The 15,799-nt window shown below is 48.8% G+C and overlaps 1 protein-coding gene across 3 annotated transcripts; it reads left to right on the top strand.

Annotated features, from left to right (window-relative positions):
• Positions 1–1,559: 1,559 nt before the first annotated feature.
• On the top strand, positions 1,560–7,570 carry LOC104672710 (sialic acid-binding Ig-like lectin 13). 3 transcript variants are annotated; one of them, XM_030942430.1, is made up of 8 exons: positions 1,560–1,668; positions 1,733–2,113; positions 2,300–2,578; positions 2,805–2,852; positions 5,458–5,712; positions 6,042–6,135; positions 6,478–6,558; positions 7,363–7,570. In XM_030942430.1, exons 1-7 carry the CDS (start codon positions 1,635–1,637, stop codon positions 6,533–6,535), a joined length of 1,149 nt encoding a protein of 382 aa, XP_030798290.1. In that variant the 5' UTR covers positions 1,560–1,634; the 3' UTR covers positions 6,536–6,558; positions 7,363–7,570. The 3 variants fall into 3 exon arrangements, with proteins under 3 accessions (XP_030798290.1, XP_010374866.1, XP_030798291.1); XM_010376564.2 differs by having other exon boundaries at positions 7,250–7,570; XM_030942431.1 differs by having other exon boundaries at positions 7,247–7,570.
• The last annotated feature ends 8,229 nt before the right edge of the window (positions 7,571–15,799 follow it).

The following is a 15,799-nucleotide window of genomic DNA, read 5'->3' as shown; positions in this document are numbered from 1 at the left end:
GGTAATTACAGAATAGAAAAAGAATGAGGTAGAATTACATACCTAAGAAAAATGACTGAAAAGTACAACAAAGGTAAAAAGAAATTTTAAAATATGTGGATAATATCAAATGCTAGCAAGGATGTGAAGTGATCAGAGCTCGTCTACTGCTGGTAGGAATACAAAATGGTATATACACTTTGGAGAATAGTTTGTCAATTTCATATAAATTTAAACTTACACATGACCGAGTGTAAGTCTGGCCAAGCACTTGACTCCTAGGTATTTACTCAAGGGAATTAAAAACTTACGTTCACACACAGAAATAATTTGAATGGAATATTTATAGCAACATTATTTTAGAGTCACCAGAACCTGAAAACAATTGCAGTGCCCCTCAAATGGTAAATATATGCAAAATGAGAGACCATGATAACAATGGAGAACGAGTCAACAGTTACACTAAAATGATGGATGTATATTCAGCCCCATAGATGAGCCTCAAAGGCATTACGCCAAATAAATGAAGCCAGATTTCAGAGGAGACATTTTGTATGATTCCATTTATATGACATTCTGTGGAAAGGCCAAACAACAGGGATGGAGAATAGATCCGTGTTTTCTCAGGGACTAAGTGTGGAGGGAGGATTGACTTCCTAGGGTCAGCAGAGGGAGGGAATGTTCGGGTAATGACACTTTTCGGTGTCTTCACAGCGGCTGTGTATATAACTATATACATCTGTCAACCCACATAAAATTGCATATGATAAAGAATGAATTCAATCATATCTAACTTTAAATAAATTTAAAAATTTTAAACATAAGATGCCACTGCACTGTCACTAGAACTGTTCCAATATAAAGCATAAACTGGGCACAGTGGCTAACGCCTATAATCCCAACACTTTGGGAGGCCAAAGAGGAAGAATCACTTGAGGTCAGGAGTTCAAGACCAGCCTGGGCAACATGGTGAGACCTCATCTCTACAAAAAATACAAAACTTAGCCGGGCGTGGCAGTGAGCACCTGTGGTCCCAACTACTCGGGAGGCTGAGGTGGGAGGATTGCTTGAGCCAAGGAGGTGGAGGTTGCAATGAGCCGAGATGGTGCCTCCGCACTCCAGCCTGGGCGACAGAGTGAGACCCTGCCTCAAAAAACATTTTTAATTTAAGGGTATAGATATACATAAAGCATGGAAATACCAAGCATTGATGAGGACCTGGAGCTACTGGAATTCTGGCTCACGACTGGGAGGAGTAGTCAAAGTCCATGCCATTTTGGACAGCAGTTTGTCAGTTCCTGCCAAAGTTAAACATACAGGTAGCCTTTAGCCCAACAATTACTTTTTTTAGATCTTCACGAGTGTCCCATGGCTCGGATGTCCCCAGAGGTCCTGATCCAGGCTCTGGTAAGAATCAGTTTCTGCTCCATCTCCTTTCCTCTCTGGGCTGGTCGCTGGGTTCTCTGGGCTGTGGGGTTTCCGTCCAATCAGTGTGGAGGAGAGGAGCTCTGACTTGTGGGTCTGAGGTTTCTCTTCTGTGCAGGACTGAAGTCTCTCTTCCTCCTCAGCTTCCCGTTCGGCCCCACGGCCCTTCTCCTCCACTCCGTTCCGCTTCTGTCCTCACAGGGGGAGCGCAGGGAGCCTCCGCCTCAGAGATGCTGCTGCTGCTGCTGCCCCTGCTGTGGGCAGGTGAGTGGCCCCAGGGAGAGGGGCTGTCCGGGGATGAGCCGACCTGACCCTCGTGTCTCCACAGGGTCCCTGGCTCTGGAGGGCTTATTCCATCTGGAGGTGCCGGAGTCGGTGATGGTGCAGGAGGGTCTGTGCGTCCTCGTGCCCTGCACTTTCTTCAATCCGAGGTACCCCTTCAGCAGGCATGACCGTGATCATGGCTACTGGTTCCGGGAAGGAGACAATCCTTTATGGGATGCTCCAGTGGCCACAAACGACCCTGCTCGAGAAGTCCGGGAGGAGACGCGGGGTCGATTCCGCCTCCTGGGTAATCCCAGGGAGAAAAACTGCTCCCTGAGCATCAGAGACGCCAGGAGGAGGGACAGTGGTTTGTACTTCTTTCGTATGGAGGACAGATGGATGAAATATAATTACAAAACTCCCCCGCTGAATGTGCATGTGACAGGTAAGGCACAGGATCCAGGAGCAGCCACAGGGAGAGGTCATGGGGGCTGCAAGGCAGGGCTGGGCTGGGAAGGGGTAAAAGGCAAAGTGAGTCAGGCACAGGGGAAGACCTGAACCAGAGCCTGCGCTTCCCCTGGGCTGCACCTCAGAACCCCTTCCTGATCCTGCGTCCCCATCTCCTCACCAGCCCTGACTCACAGGCCGGACATCCTCATCTCAGGGGCCCTGAAGTCCGGCCACCCCAGGAACCTGACCTGCTCTGTGCCCTGGGCCTGTGAGCAGGGGACACCCCCCATCTTCTCCTGGATTGGGACCTCTGTGTCCCCGCTGAGCCCCATCACAGCCCTCTCCTCGGTGGCCACCCTCATCCCACAGCCCCGGGACCACGGCAGCAGACTCACCTGTCAGGTGACCTTGCCCGGGGCCGGTGTAACCACGACCAGGACCATCCAACTTAATGTATCCTGTGAGAGCTGGGCCAGGACACCCAGGTCCCTGATGGGGTGGGGTCGCTGATAGCAGGAGACGGGGGTCAGGGCTGGACACAGGTGCTGAGTCTCAGAATTTGGGCTTGGAGTTGGGGGTCAGGAGGACACTAGCTCTGCCTTCCCTCTTTATGCAATCTCTGGGGAGAGAGGGCCGGTGTCCCCAGCCCTCACAGTGATGCGGGTCGCTGTGTCTTTCTGTCCCAGACCCTCCTCAGAACTTGACCTTGACTGTCTTCCAAGGAGATGGCACAGGTAGGATGGTGCTCCCTCCCTGCGGTGGGGGAAGCAGGGCCTCCAGCTCAGGGCAGGGCCAGGTCCCTCCTCATCCTGGACTCACCCTGGCGACCTGAGACCCCCATGTGGGTGAACCCAGGGCCTCTCTGCATCCTCAGCCCCAGTGGCCACCTGAGCAACTGTCCCCTCCCCTCCCCCACTCCCTTCAGAATCCTGCACACACACACACACCTTGGCCCCACTGCAAGGGCAGGGTGACAGTCACGCAGCAGACCCAACCCCAAGGCCCCTGATGATCCACTCCCGGAATACACATTCAGCCTCAACTTTTAATTTTCCCTGGTAGTTCTGACCTAATACTTCTGGATAGACAATATTGTCACATGGGCAAAAATTCAAAATGCACAGCAGAGTCTGTACTTGGAAGCCCGTCCCGCTCACCGGAATTCACCGGTATCTGTCTAGGCTGCTCTGAGCCTTGGTTTGTGCACCTGGAGGATCTCAGAGGTGGTTTGGCGTCAGTAGTGAGACTGTCCGCCCCCTCCTCTAGGGCTGTATGTGATTCCACTGCACAGATGGACTCTGATTTTGTGGAATCTCCGAATTCATGATCATGACGCTAACTTAGCTGAGCACAGGAATGCTATAGTGATTTATCCTGTATCTCTTTTCACAAGTGTGTATGTGAACGTAAGTGCAAAATAGCTGGGCCATTGTGTTTTTTGAATATTGAGCGATGTGGCCATGTTGTTTTCCATCTAAAAAGGACAAACCCGCCTTGCCAACAGGAAGGGGTGGATGCGTGAGTTTCCCCAGCCTCACCAACCCAGTGTGGGGTTAGATACTTAGACCTTTGCCAATACTGGGTGAAAATCTGCATCTCCCTGTGCACATTCATTAGAATGTTTCTCTGACTGTGAATGGTCTGCATTTTCTTTGTACATTAAGGCACCATTTTATTCTTTTGTTCTGTGAACTCCCATTGATAGTCTTTTCTCAGCTTTCCAGAGTGATTTTACCTTTATTATTTATTCCTGAGTCTCTCTTTAGTTTGAGAAATTGCTGAATATTAGTAATATACATTACAAATACGTGTCCCAATATGGCATGTGGCTGTCTTTCTTTCTTTTGTCCTCCAGGCCGTAATGCAGTGGCAGGATCTTGGCTCACTGCAACCCCACCTCCCGGGTTCAAGCAATGCCTCTGCCTCAGCCTCCCAAGTAGCTGGAATTACAGGCACGTGCCACCACACCTGGCAATTTTTTTTTTTTTTTTTTTTTTTGTATTTTTAATAGAGACGGTGGTTCACCATGTTGGTTGGCCAGGCTGGTCTCTAACTCCTGACCTCAGGTGATCCGCCCACCTCAGCCTCCCAAAGGGCTGAAATTAGGGGCATGAGCCACCGTGCCCAGCCCTGTGTGGCTTTTTCTTAGCTGTCCATGATTTTCCCAATGTATAGGAACCTATTTATTCCTGTATTCACACTTCCTGATTTCTTTTATTGGTGCCAATTACCCCCATGCCAAATTTATTAAAACAAATCTCGGCTGGGTGCAGTGGCTCACGCCTGTAACCAGAACGGTTTGGGAGGTCAAAGTGGATGGATTGTTGAGTCAGGCACTCGAGACCAGCCTAACCAACATGGTGAAACCCCATCTACTAAAAATACAAAAATTAGCTGGGTGTGGTGGCACATGCCTGTAATCCCAGCTACTTGGGAGGCTGAGGCAGGAGAATTGCTTGGACCCAGGAGGTGGAGGTTGCAGTGAGCCGAGATAGAGCCCTCCACTTTTCCTCCTGTGTCTTGTGTCTGAACTCCACCCTCCACCCCAGCCTATACACCCTGTCTCCCTCCAGCCCTGCAGGTCTATTTGCATTTTCTGGATGTGATCAGGTTTTGGTCATCTTTGCACCTTCTGTTCCTTCTTAATGGAATGTCCTTCCAGCCCTCATTATCTAGCGACCCCTGCTTGTCCTCCATACCCTACTACTTCCTGTGTGAAGTAGGTATGCCTCCTCCAGGAAGCCTTCCTGGATCACATAATTTACATGGTCTCATATACATTGACATCCCCAAGGCTACTGGAGCCTGAGTCACCTCCAACATATGTCATGTGGTCTCATGAGCATCTGTTCCTAAGTCCTGCTACCAACCAGACTCTGAATTTCTGGGAGTGACAGCCTCTCAGAGGCACAGGGATAAGTCAGTAAACCAGTGTCAGGTGAGGACTCAGATAAAGAACAAGAAGGTTCAGGGAGAACCTGGAAGCTGAGGTGTCAGCAAGAGCATTGACGAGGACATGGAATATGGGCCTAAACTGACATCTTATTTGGTTGCCCTGTAAAGCCTGAGACCCTCCCTCTGTGATTTCTAGGGCACAAATCCAGCCAAAAAGGGCGCATCAGTGCAGAGATAAATCCAAACCTTGCTATATACAGAAATTGGGGCCTGAGCCAGGCTCTAAGCCCGGGCTCACCCCACTTTCTGGATCCATCTCACAGTCTGTGTCTATCAGTCTTTGCTTGTGAGTCTGAATCTGTTCCTCTGTTTGGTCTCCTTAGGTGTCCTTCTTCTTTCCCTCAACCTCTTTGTCCCTCTGACCCTCTGTCTCTTTTTCTTCAGCATCCACAACCCTGAGAAATGGATCATCTCTTCAGGTCCTGGAAGGACAGTCCCTACACTTGCTCTGTGCTGTTGATAGCAATCCTCCTGCCGGGCTGAGCTGGGCCCAGGAGAACCTGATCCTGAGCCCCTCACAGCCCAACTCCGGGATGCTGGAGCTGCCTCAAATGCACCTCAGGAATGAAGGAGAATTCACCTGCCGAGCTCGGAACCCTCTGGGTTCCCAGCAAGTCTCCCTGAGGCTCTTTGTGCAGAGTGAGTGTCAAGGGGCTGCACACCAGATCCTCTCTCCCAATGACCTTTACTCCCAGATCTCTGAACAAGTAGTCCACCGGGCTCACCAAGAGAATAGGACTGTGCTCAGCTCAGCCTCAGCCTCAGCTGTGAGGCCAGCAATGTCTTGAGGGCCAGAGCCTTCTGTTTGTTGCTGCTCAGTCTCGGTAGGGGATGAGGTAAGCCCCGGGCTGTTTTCTGACATGCAGGGATGCAGGTAGAACTGGTAGAACCTATGTCCAATTATCAGGAGCGAAACAATAAGGAATTGTGGTCTAGCAGACGAATCCACCTCATGCACCTTTTTGCAGGGAAATCAGGGCCCATGGCAGAGGTGGTTCTGGTGGCCATCGGGGAGGCCGCTGTAAAGATCCTGCTTCTCTTCCTCTGTCTCATCGTCCTCAAGTGAGCACTGCCCCAGGGAGCAAAGGGAGGTGCGGGGAGGGCAGGGGACACAATGCTGAATTTGAGTCCCATTGCTGGAGGGTCCTGAACCAGTCAAGAGAACCTGGACCAACAGAGGCTCCGTTGTGGTGAGAATTTCACCCAAGACAATGTTTTCTGTACCCAGCTTTGCTGTGTGTCCAGGGTGAGAGGTTCCTTCTCTCATCGTGGAGGTCTTGGGGGCTGAACCTGCTCTCTCCACATCAGTCCCCTCCAGCGCCGTAGCAGAGCACAGGGAAGTGAGTCTGCTGCCCCCTGCACCCTGATTTGGCCACACTCACAGGTCCTTGTCTTTTTACTCAGAGTGAAGTCCCACAGGAGGAAGGCAGCAAAGGCAGCTACAGGTGTGGAGGCGGCATAGGTTGTCAAAGGTTAATCTCTCAGGTGAGTGTTGAGGGCATCTCACCCTCCAACATCCCACTGGGCACCTCCCCCTTGATAGCCCCCATGATTGCTCTGCTCAGCATGGTACACCCATCTCCCTCCCCAAACCCTCTCCTCCTCCTGGGATCCCCATCCCACTGATGACACAGTGGTCCCGCCTCTTGTCACAGATAAGTGACTATCTGAGGCCAGTGGCATGGGCCGTAAAAAGAATTTACCAGGACAGTTGTAGGTGTAGAACTGCAGATTTATTAGAGAAAGTATGAAAATATGTTGCAACGGGGAGGCTGGCAAGAGGGGAGCTGACTGCAAAGAGACAAAGGCTTGCCCCAGCAAGGGGCCTGTGGTACTTGTGCTGGAGAGGGATGCATGAAGTACTGATAATGTCAAGGTTGCAGTGAGCTAACTCACCTTGTTCTATCAGCTGAGGTTCTGATGATAGCTAGGCACAGAAAAGTTGTGAGTTACTTGCGCAGGAGGGCCACCTGTCCTGAACCATGAAGAAAGGCAGGCTTGTAGCTTACCTGCTTTCTCTCTTTGCTTTCCTCTGCTCCCACCAGCCTGACTCCTTTACCTTATTAGGATTTGACGCTTCTAAACTCAGAACCAGAATGTGAGTCTCCACCTTGAGCTCCCTCCCTCCTCCAGGGCCCATAAATCATTAACTCTTGTTCCTCTTTCTCCTTAGCAGGGCTCATCTTGGAGCCCTTTTCTCCATCCTGACTCCAGTCATGCCTTGGGCCTCACCTCTTCCCTGGTCACTGAACCCTCCTCACCTTTTGCCTCCATCTCTCCTCAACACAGGCCTCCAGACTCTGCTTCCAGACGCCTCCTTGTTCAGTGCCTCTACCGCCTGAAGGGCGGTGCTTCCTCTCCACTGCTGGAGAAGGAGGCGGTAACACCACAGCCTGGACTGAAGGCCTTGCAGGGTCTGTCCCCTGCTGGACTTTGCTCCCAGTTGGTGTGCAAATGGCCAGGCAGCCTATGAGAAGATGCTCAGTATTGTTACTCATGTCACAAATGCAAAACCAAACTGTAAAGGAGATGCTACTTCACACTCATTAGGAAGACATTAAATAAACAAATAAAATGGACAAACAAACAAAAACAGAAATAAATCAGTGTTTGGTATGATGATGTTGATAGATACAACTAAATAGTTAGTTGCTTATAATGAATAGTTTGGATCTCAGAGAGTTGAGAAGAGTCCCACTGTATTGTTGATAAATTCCTTTGTATCTAGGCCTTTTGGATAAGGACTAAATAGGTATTTGGTAGCATATGCAGAACCATCACGAAAGTAGCAGCTGCAAGAACAGACAGTCACAAGTGTTTTGCATTGTGTTTTGAATACCCTGGGTAGAGCTACCATGGGCAACCTAATTTTTTGAATTGGTTTATAACTCTTTGTAAAGGTCTGAATAAAACCAAACATACACTTCTCTTGAAAAAAAAAAAAAAAAAAAAATACTGGCCGGGTGCGGTGGCTCACACCTGTAATCCCAGCACTTTGGGAGGCTGAAGTGGGCAGATCACGAAGTCAAGAGATCGAGACCATCCTGGCCAACATGGTGAAACTCCATCTCTACTAAAAATACAAAAATTAGCTGGGCGTGGTGGTGCACACCTGTATAGTCCCAGCTATTTGAGAGGCTGAGGCAGGAGAGTCGCTTGAACCCAGGAGGCAAAGATTGCAGTGAGCCGAGATCGTGCCACTGCACTCCAGCCAGGCAAGAAAGTGAGACTCCATCTCAAAAGAAAAAGAAAAAAGAAAAAACTACTAATTGTTTGCAAGGATATGGACAAGTAGGAGCCCTTTTGCACTGCAGGTAAAATGGTGTGACCCTGTGGAAAACGCTTTGGAATTCTCTCCAAAAGTTAAGCCTAGAAATACACTGTAATCCAGCCATTCCATTGCTAGATATGTTCCCGGAATTGAAAAGCATGGACTTAAACAGATACCTATACACCAATGTTCACAGCAGCATTATTTACAGTAGCTAAAAGGTGGGGGGGGGGGCTCATGTCCATTGACTGATAAGTGGATAGAAAAAAGGTTCCATATCCACAATATGGGATATTCTCTAGCCTTAAAAATTGAATGGAACTGATACATGCTATAACATGGGTGATCCTTGAAACAACATGCCAAATGAAAGAAGCCACACATAAAGTGACAAATGTTACATAATTCTGCTCATGTAACCTTACCTAGAATTGGCAAATTCATGGAAACAGAAAGTAGAATCGCATGTCAGAGGCTGGGAAACGGGGCAAGGAAGAGGGTAATTGTGCAACTGGTGCAGAGTTTCTGTTTGGATGATGAGGAAATTCGATAAATAGAGGTTGCACAACATGGTGAATGTGCTTAATGTCATGGAATTGTATCCTGTAGAATGTTACAAATTGCAAATTATATGTTACATAATGTATAGTCAGGTCTACCACTACTATAAAGAAATACCTGGAACTGGGTAATTCAGAAAGGAAAGAGGCTTAATTGGCTCAAGGCTCTGCAGGCTGTACAGGAAGCACAGCAGGCTCTGCTTCTGGGAAGGCCTCAGGAAACTTAAAATCATGACAAAAGGTGAAGAGGAAGCAGGCAGGTCTTACACGGCCAGAGCAGGGGAAAGAGAAAGAGGAGGTCGGGCACAGTGGCTCACGCCTTTAATCCCAGCACTTTGGGAGGCCGAGGCGGGTGGATCACCTGAGGTCAGGAGATCGAGACCATCCTGGCCAACATGGTGAAGCCCCATCTCTACCAAAAATACACAAATTAGCTGGGCATGGTGGCATGTGCCTGTAGTTCCTAGCTACTTGGGAGGCTGAGGTAAGAGAATTGTCTGAGCCAGGGAGTCGGAGGTTGCAGTGAGCTGAGATCGTGCTATTGTACTCCAGCCTGGCAACAGAGCGAGACTCCGTCTCAAAAAAAAAAAGAAAAGAGCTACACATCACACTTTTAAACAACAGATCTCCTGAGAACTCAATCACAAGAACAGCACTAGGGGGTGGTGTTAAACCATTCATGAGCAACCACCACCATGATCCAATCACCTCCCACCAAGCCCCACCTCCAACACTGGAGACGACAATTCCACAGGAGATTTGAGTGAGTACACAGATCCAAACTGTAACACATGTAACACATATACTTTACCAAAATAAATAAAAAAAGGAAACAGCAAGTATCTCTGTCATCAAGGTCCTGTCATTCTAGAGACTAGAAGGAAAAGATAAATAAATAAAATGAGAGCATGTGGGATGGTGATCTGTGTTTGGAGGAAAGTCATGCAGAGAAGGGAGCTCATGACAAATTGAGGAACAGTTTATCATCTGACGGCGAGAGGAGGTGGTGTCTGAACAAAGGCGTGAAGGTGCTGAGCAGGGAGGCTCTGTGTCTGAATAAGAGAAAAGCATCCCGGGAAGAGGGAAGGGGAGCAGCAAGTGTATTACTCAGAGGTAGCAGCAGGCCTGGGCGCTGTGGACACAGCCAGAACCTGAGAGCAGAGGGAGTCAGAGGAGGGAGCAGCGGGGAGAACGGGGCAGCCCGTGTGGGGCCCTGAGGCCACACAGGAACCTAGAGCCTTTGGAGAGAGCAGAGGCTCGACTGGACTCTCACTCTAACAGGACCCTCGGCTGCCCTGGTCAGAGCAGACCTGCATGGGTCACGGCAGCCACAGAGAGATGGAGCAGGTGGTGCTGGGTCTTCCAGGAGGGGGGATGGGGGCTGAGGGGGCAGGGTGAGGATGTGTTTTGGGATGTGTGTGAAAGGTCAAGCTCCCAGGGTTTTCTTTTTTTTTTTTTTTTGAGACAGAGTCTTGCTCTGTCACCCAGGCTGGAGTGCAGTGGCGCGATCTCAGCATGATCTCGGCTCACTGCAAGCTCTGTCTCCTGGGTTCACGCCATTCTTCTGCCTCAGCCTCCCAAGTAGCTGGGACTACAGGTGCCAGCCACCACACCTGGCTAATTTTTTTTTTTTTTTTTTTTTTTTTTTTTTTTTTTTTTTAGTAGAGACAAGGTTTCACTGTGTTAGCCAGGCTGGTCTTGATCTCCTGACCTCGTGATCCACCCGCCTCGGCCTCCCAAAGTGCTGGGATTACAGGCGTGAGCCACCGCGCCCAGCGGCTCGCAGGGTTTTCTAATGGATGGTGTCATCGATGGGAAAGGAAGAGCAAGGATGGGGCCCGCATGTTCCCCTCGGCACCTGGAAGGAAGGAGCCGTGTCCATGGAAGACTGTAGAGGGAGGCTTTCAGGGGCAATGATAATTCTGAGAATCCCCCTGACATCCGAATGTGGATAAGAGGGAGACAGCTGTGTGCAAATGTCTGGCGATCAGGAGAGTTGTCCAGGTTGAAAGTGTTGAGGTTATAATGATTCTAACAGCTGATAATATTTATGCAATCCTCCCCTTTATCTCTTATCTTTCCATTTCTGTGGTTTCACTTACCCGTGGGAGAGTACACTACTACGGTATTATAACAAAGAGAGCCCACATTCACATAACATTTATTACAGTATATTGTTATAATAGCTCTATTTTATTATTAGTTATTGTTGTTCATCTTTTACTGTGCTCATTTATAAAGTAAAATTTATTAAGCCGGGTGTGGTGGCTCACGCCTGTAATCCCAACACTTTGGGAGGCCTCAAGAGATCGAGACCATCCTGGCCAACATGGTGAAACCCTGTCTTTACTAAAAATACAAAAAACAATTAGCCAGGCATGTCGGTGCGTGCCTGTAGTCCCAGCTACTCAGGAGGCTGAGACCTCTTGAGAATCTCTTGAACCCTGGAGGCAGAGCTTGCAGTGAACTGAGATCGCGCCACTGCACTCCAGCCTGGTGACAAAGCGAGACTATCTCAAAAAATATATATAAAATTTATCATAGATATACATACATGTGTGTGTGTGTGTGTGTATAAAAACATAGCATATGTAGAGTTTGCCCTGTCTGTGGTTTCAGGCATCCACTGAGAGTCTTGGAAGCTATCCACTGTGGATGGGGGGACTACTCTACAGTAAATCTTTATAGTGTAAAGTGATGACAAGAGATGACAAGGGGAAAGAGATTGATAAGAGTATGGCAATTCCTCCAACAATTAAAAATAGAGTCGAGCGTGGTGGCTCACGCCTGTAATCCGAGCACTTTGGAAGGCCGAGGCAGGCGGATCACGAGGTCAGGAGATAGAGACCATCCTGGCTAACATGGTGAAAACCCGTCTCTACTAAAAATTAAAAAAAAAAAAAAAAAAAAAAAAAAAAAAAAAAATTAGCCAGGCGAGATGGCGGGCGCCTGTAGTCCCAGCTACTTGGGAGGCTGAGGCAGGAGAATGGCGTGAACCCGGGAGGCGGAGCTTGCAGTGAGCCGAGATCGTGCCACTGCACTCCAGCCTGGGCGACAGAGCAAGACTCCATCTCAAAAATAAATAAAATAAAATAAAATAAAATAAATAAAATAAAATCAGAATTAACATAGGACCCAGCCACTCCACTTCTGGTCTACCTGCAAAGAATTGAAAGTGGGAACTTGAGGACCAGGTGTGGCGGCTCACACCTGTAATCCCAGCACTTGGGGAGGCTGAGGCGGGCAGATCGCCTTAGGTCAGGAGTTCGAGACCAGCTTGGCCAGCATGGTGATACCCCGTCTCCACTAAAAATAAAAAAAAAAGCTGGGCATGGTGGCAGGCTCCTGTAATCCCAGCTACTTGGAAGGCTGAGGCAGGAGAATCACTTCAATCCAACAGGCGGACGTTGCAGTGAGCTGAGATCACGCCATTGCACTCCAGCCTGGGCAACAGAGCAAGACTCTGTCTCAAAAGAAAGAAGAAAGAAAGAAAGAAAGAAAAGAAAGAAAGAAAGAAAGAAAGAAAGAAAGAAAGAAAGAAAGAAAGAAAGAAAGAAAGAAAGAAAGAAAGAAAGAAAGAAAGAAAGAAAGAAAGAAAGAAAGAAAGAACTTGAATAGATATTTATACTCCCGTGCTCATGGCAGCATCATTTGCCAGAGCCAAGAGGTGGAAACAATCCAGTCTTTTCTGGAGAGGTAGATGGGTAAGCAAAAGGTGGTAAAATCATACATTCGAATCTGTCAGCCTTAAAAAGAAAAGAAACTCTGGCACCTGCTACCACAAGGCTGGGCCTTGAGGACATTATCCTAAGGGAAATACAGTAGTCATGAAAAGTCAAATATGTACAGTTTCACCTACTGAGATTCCTAGGGGAGTCATATTCACACAAACAGTGAGTGCAGTGGTGTTTGCCAGGCACCCAGGAGAGGGAAAATGGAAAGTCGCTGTTTAGTGGGTACAGAGTGAATTTTGCAATATGGAAGAGTTCTGGAAATTGGTTGTACAACAAAGTGAATATGCCTCACAGAACTGAACCATGCACCTAAACATAATGACAATGGTGATGTTTACGTTCTGCATTTTCTTTTTACCAAAAGTAAAAGGCATTTGAAAGGGGAAGAGCTGATTGCAGGTAGAGAAGAGAAGTTCACAGGACAGAACCCCTGGAGAATCCAATGAGGAGGACACAGCTGAGAACCAGGCTGCATCGGCCTCCCTGCTTATTCCTCTGGACGTCCCTTTACCGTGGTATCTAGACTGCGTTTGCCCACAACACTGGGCCTCCTGCACTCGAGAGTCTGCCTCATGTTGGGACCCTATTTCTCTCACTGCACCAGCTCCCGTCCATCAAGCAATAACTCACAACTGCATAATTATGTTCATGGTTTATTGTCTGCTCCCTGCACCGGAGAGTAATCTGGATCAGGGCCAGACGGGCATCTTCCTGGGACTCCTTCTGCAGCCACACCTGCCCTGCCCAGGCCTCAGGGGCCCTCCATCGAATTCCATAATTTTTTGACTCCTTATTTGGATCTTCAATCCATCACCACCAAGTGTGCCAACTCAGAGAGATTATCTGTAATTCCTCAGCCCTAATGTCCTCTTACATAAAATGGAAAGAATAGCTCTGAGTTTATTGTGGGATTTGGGGAGGAAGCAGTGCGATTAGTCCTCACCTGTGCTATTTTCCCGTTGCTGCTCTAACAAATTACCCCAATGTTCGTGGTTTGAAACAAGACAATTTCTTTTCTTACAGTTCTGGGGGTCAGAAGGATGGAACAGAACTCACTGGGCTATAAAATCAAGGCTGGTTCCTTCTGGAGGCTCCAGAGGAGACTCTGTTCTTTCACCTTTTCTACCATTCAGCGGCCACCTGCATTTCTGGGCTCATGGCCCATTTCTCAGTTGTCAGAGTCAACTTCGTGACATCTTTTCTCCTCTTTGACCTTTGTTCCATCCTCACGTCTTCTCTCTCGGACTCTGATTCTCCCCCTTTCCCTCTTATAAGGACCCTGTGGTGACACTGGGCCCATCTGGATAACCCAGGATCTTCTGCCCATCTCAAGATCTTGATCTTGAACTTAATCACATATGCAAAATCCCTTTGTCTTTTTTTTTTTTTTTTTTTTCAACTCTTGGCTCTTGACTCTGCAGGGTAAAAGTTCCTTTATCTTGTGTGGCAACATATTCACAGCTTCCAGATGATGCAGGATTTTTGACTCCTTAGCTCAGCTAGGTCCAGGTTCTTGTCTCATGACCAGGAATATTAGTCATGTAGGGGAGTGGAGTAGAATTTGTTAAGTGAAAGGAAAGCTCTCAGCAAAGAGAGGGTTCCTGAAAGCACGTTCTCGGTTACCCCCTCACAGCTGAATAAAAGGTGTTGTTGTTGTTGTTTTGGTTTTTTGTGGGTTTTTTTTTGTGGGCGGGTGGGGTAGGAGTTTTGCTCTTGCTGCCCAGGCTGGAGTGCAGTGGTACGATCTCAGCTCACTGCAACCTCTGCCTCCTGGGTTCAAGCGATCCTCCTGTCTCAGCCTCCTGAGTAGCTGGGACTACAGATGTGAGCCGCCATGCCCGGCTAATTTCATATTTATAGTAGAGATGGGGATTCACCATGTTGGCCAGGCTGGTCTTGAACTCCTGACCTCAAGTGATCCACCCACCTTGGCCTCCCAAAATACTGGCATTACAGGCATGAGACACTGCAACTGGCCAAAGGGCTTTTATATAAGCTGATGGGGGCTGGGTCCCCTGTTTGTATAAGGTGCAAATTCCTGATGGCTCCACCCCATTCCCCAAGTGCATATGTGGGCCGTTAGTCCCTTGCTGGGGTGTTTAGGCAAGCCCTCTGTGCAAGTTCCCTTATCTGCACAAGACATCTGGTGTAACTGCTTATGAGGTGGGTCAGAGGTTCTCCAGGGACCCTTCCCTTACTCTGTGCCTAAAGCAAGCTGGCTAACTTCTTTCACAGGGATTAGCAAGTGGACATCTTTGGGGGCCATTACCCTGTCGACCACTTCATCTAATCAGGTCTAGGCATTGTCATTAGTCAATATTTATGTACATGGTGAACAAAGAAGAAATAAATGGGGTCCAGGAAATGTGGAATTAATGAATGGAATAGGCAACAATGATCCTTGTTGGAATGATTTTACCCCAGCTGTGGCTACTAGCTCAGAGCGGGGCCCAGGGCCTCCTGCCTCTCTCTGCATGACCCGTTCAGGAAGTTTGTATCCTAGCCCTGCCTCCGCCTGGAAGGTGCCCACAAACTTCTGTCTGGTCCAGCTTGTACTGAGCACAATTCACTTCCCCTTGAAAGGCGTCCTCACCCATGTGAGTCAGCTCAGTCAATGTCCTGGAAAGCTCTTTACACATCTCTGAATTTCACCGATGCCTTCCCATGAGGCGAGAGCTTCGCAAACTTGGCTTCCGGAAAATGTCTCAAATCCCTCCCTTCCTCCATTCTCACGGCCACAGTCCCACCTCAGGCCTCTGACTTTGTTCACCTGGACCCGGGTGACGCCTGGCCCTGCAGCCGCCTCCCTCCTGGCCTAGAAGCCTCCGGTCTTGCTCCCTCCAGCGACCACAATTCGGTTCCCAAAGAGGAGTCTCTCTCTAACCAAATCTTTCCCTGTCTCATCCCTACTTAGCTCCTCCCTTGGCTCCTGTGGCCCCAGGAGAAAGCCCAAGTGTGTCACTTGTCTTGGTTCCTCCAAGGGGCCAGAACCACGAGGGTTAGCACCCTCCACAGTTTTGCACATCAAGGCCAGTCATCCTGGGATGTTCTCTCCAGGTCCTGATACAGCCAAGTCCTCCCCATGTTTCCATGCCCCTGTCCCGGGATCATTAAGGCGTCTCCCCACCCCTGTATGCTGGGGATCTTTGTTCCTACTTGCC

Source organism: Rhinopithecus roxellana, chromosome 12, assembly GCF_007565055.1.
Source record: "Rhinopithecus roxellana isolate Shanxi Qingling chromosome 12, ASM756505v1, whole genome shotgun sequence".
In the NCBI taxonomy this organism is placed as follows: domain Eukaryota; kingdom Metazoa; phylum Chordata; class Mammalia; order Primates; family Cercopithecidae; genus Rhinopithecus; species Rhinopithecus roxellana.
The sequence above is the reverse complement of the archived record's forward strand: the minus strand, read 5'-3'. Positions and strand labels throughout refer to the sequence as shown.

Excerpts from the sequence above, each read along its gene's own strand:
- LOC104672710 (XM_030942430.1), top strand. The coding sequence starts at position 1,635 with ATGCTGCTGCTGCTGCTGCCCCTGCTGTGGGCAG. Across the intron at positions 1,669-1,732 it reads GCTGCCCCTGCTGTGGGCAG|GGTCCCTGGCTCTGGAGGGC; the intron begins GTGAGTGGCCCC and ends GTGTCTCCACAG. Across the intron at positions 2,579-2,804 it reads CATCCAACTTAATGTATCCT|ACCCTCCTCAGAACTTGACC; the intron begins GTGAGAGCTGGG and ends TTTCTGTCCCAG.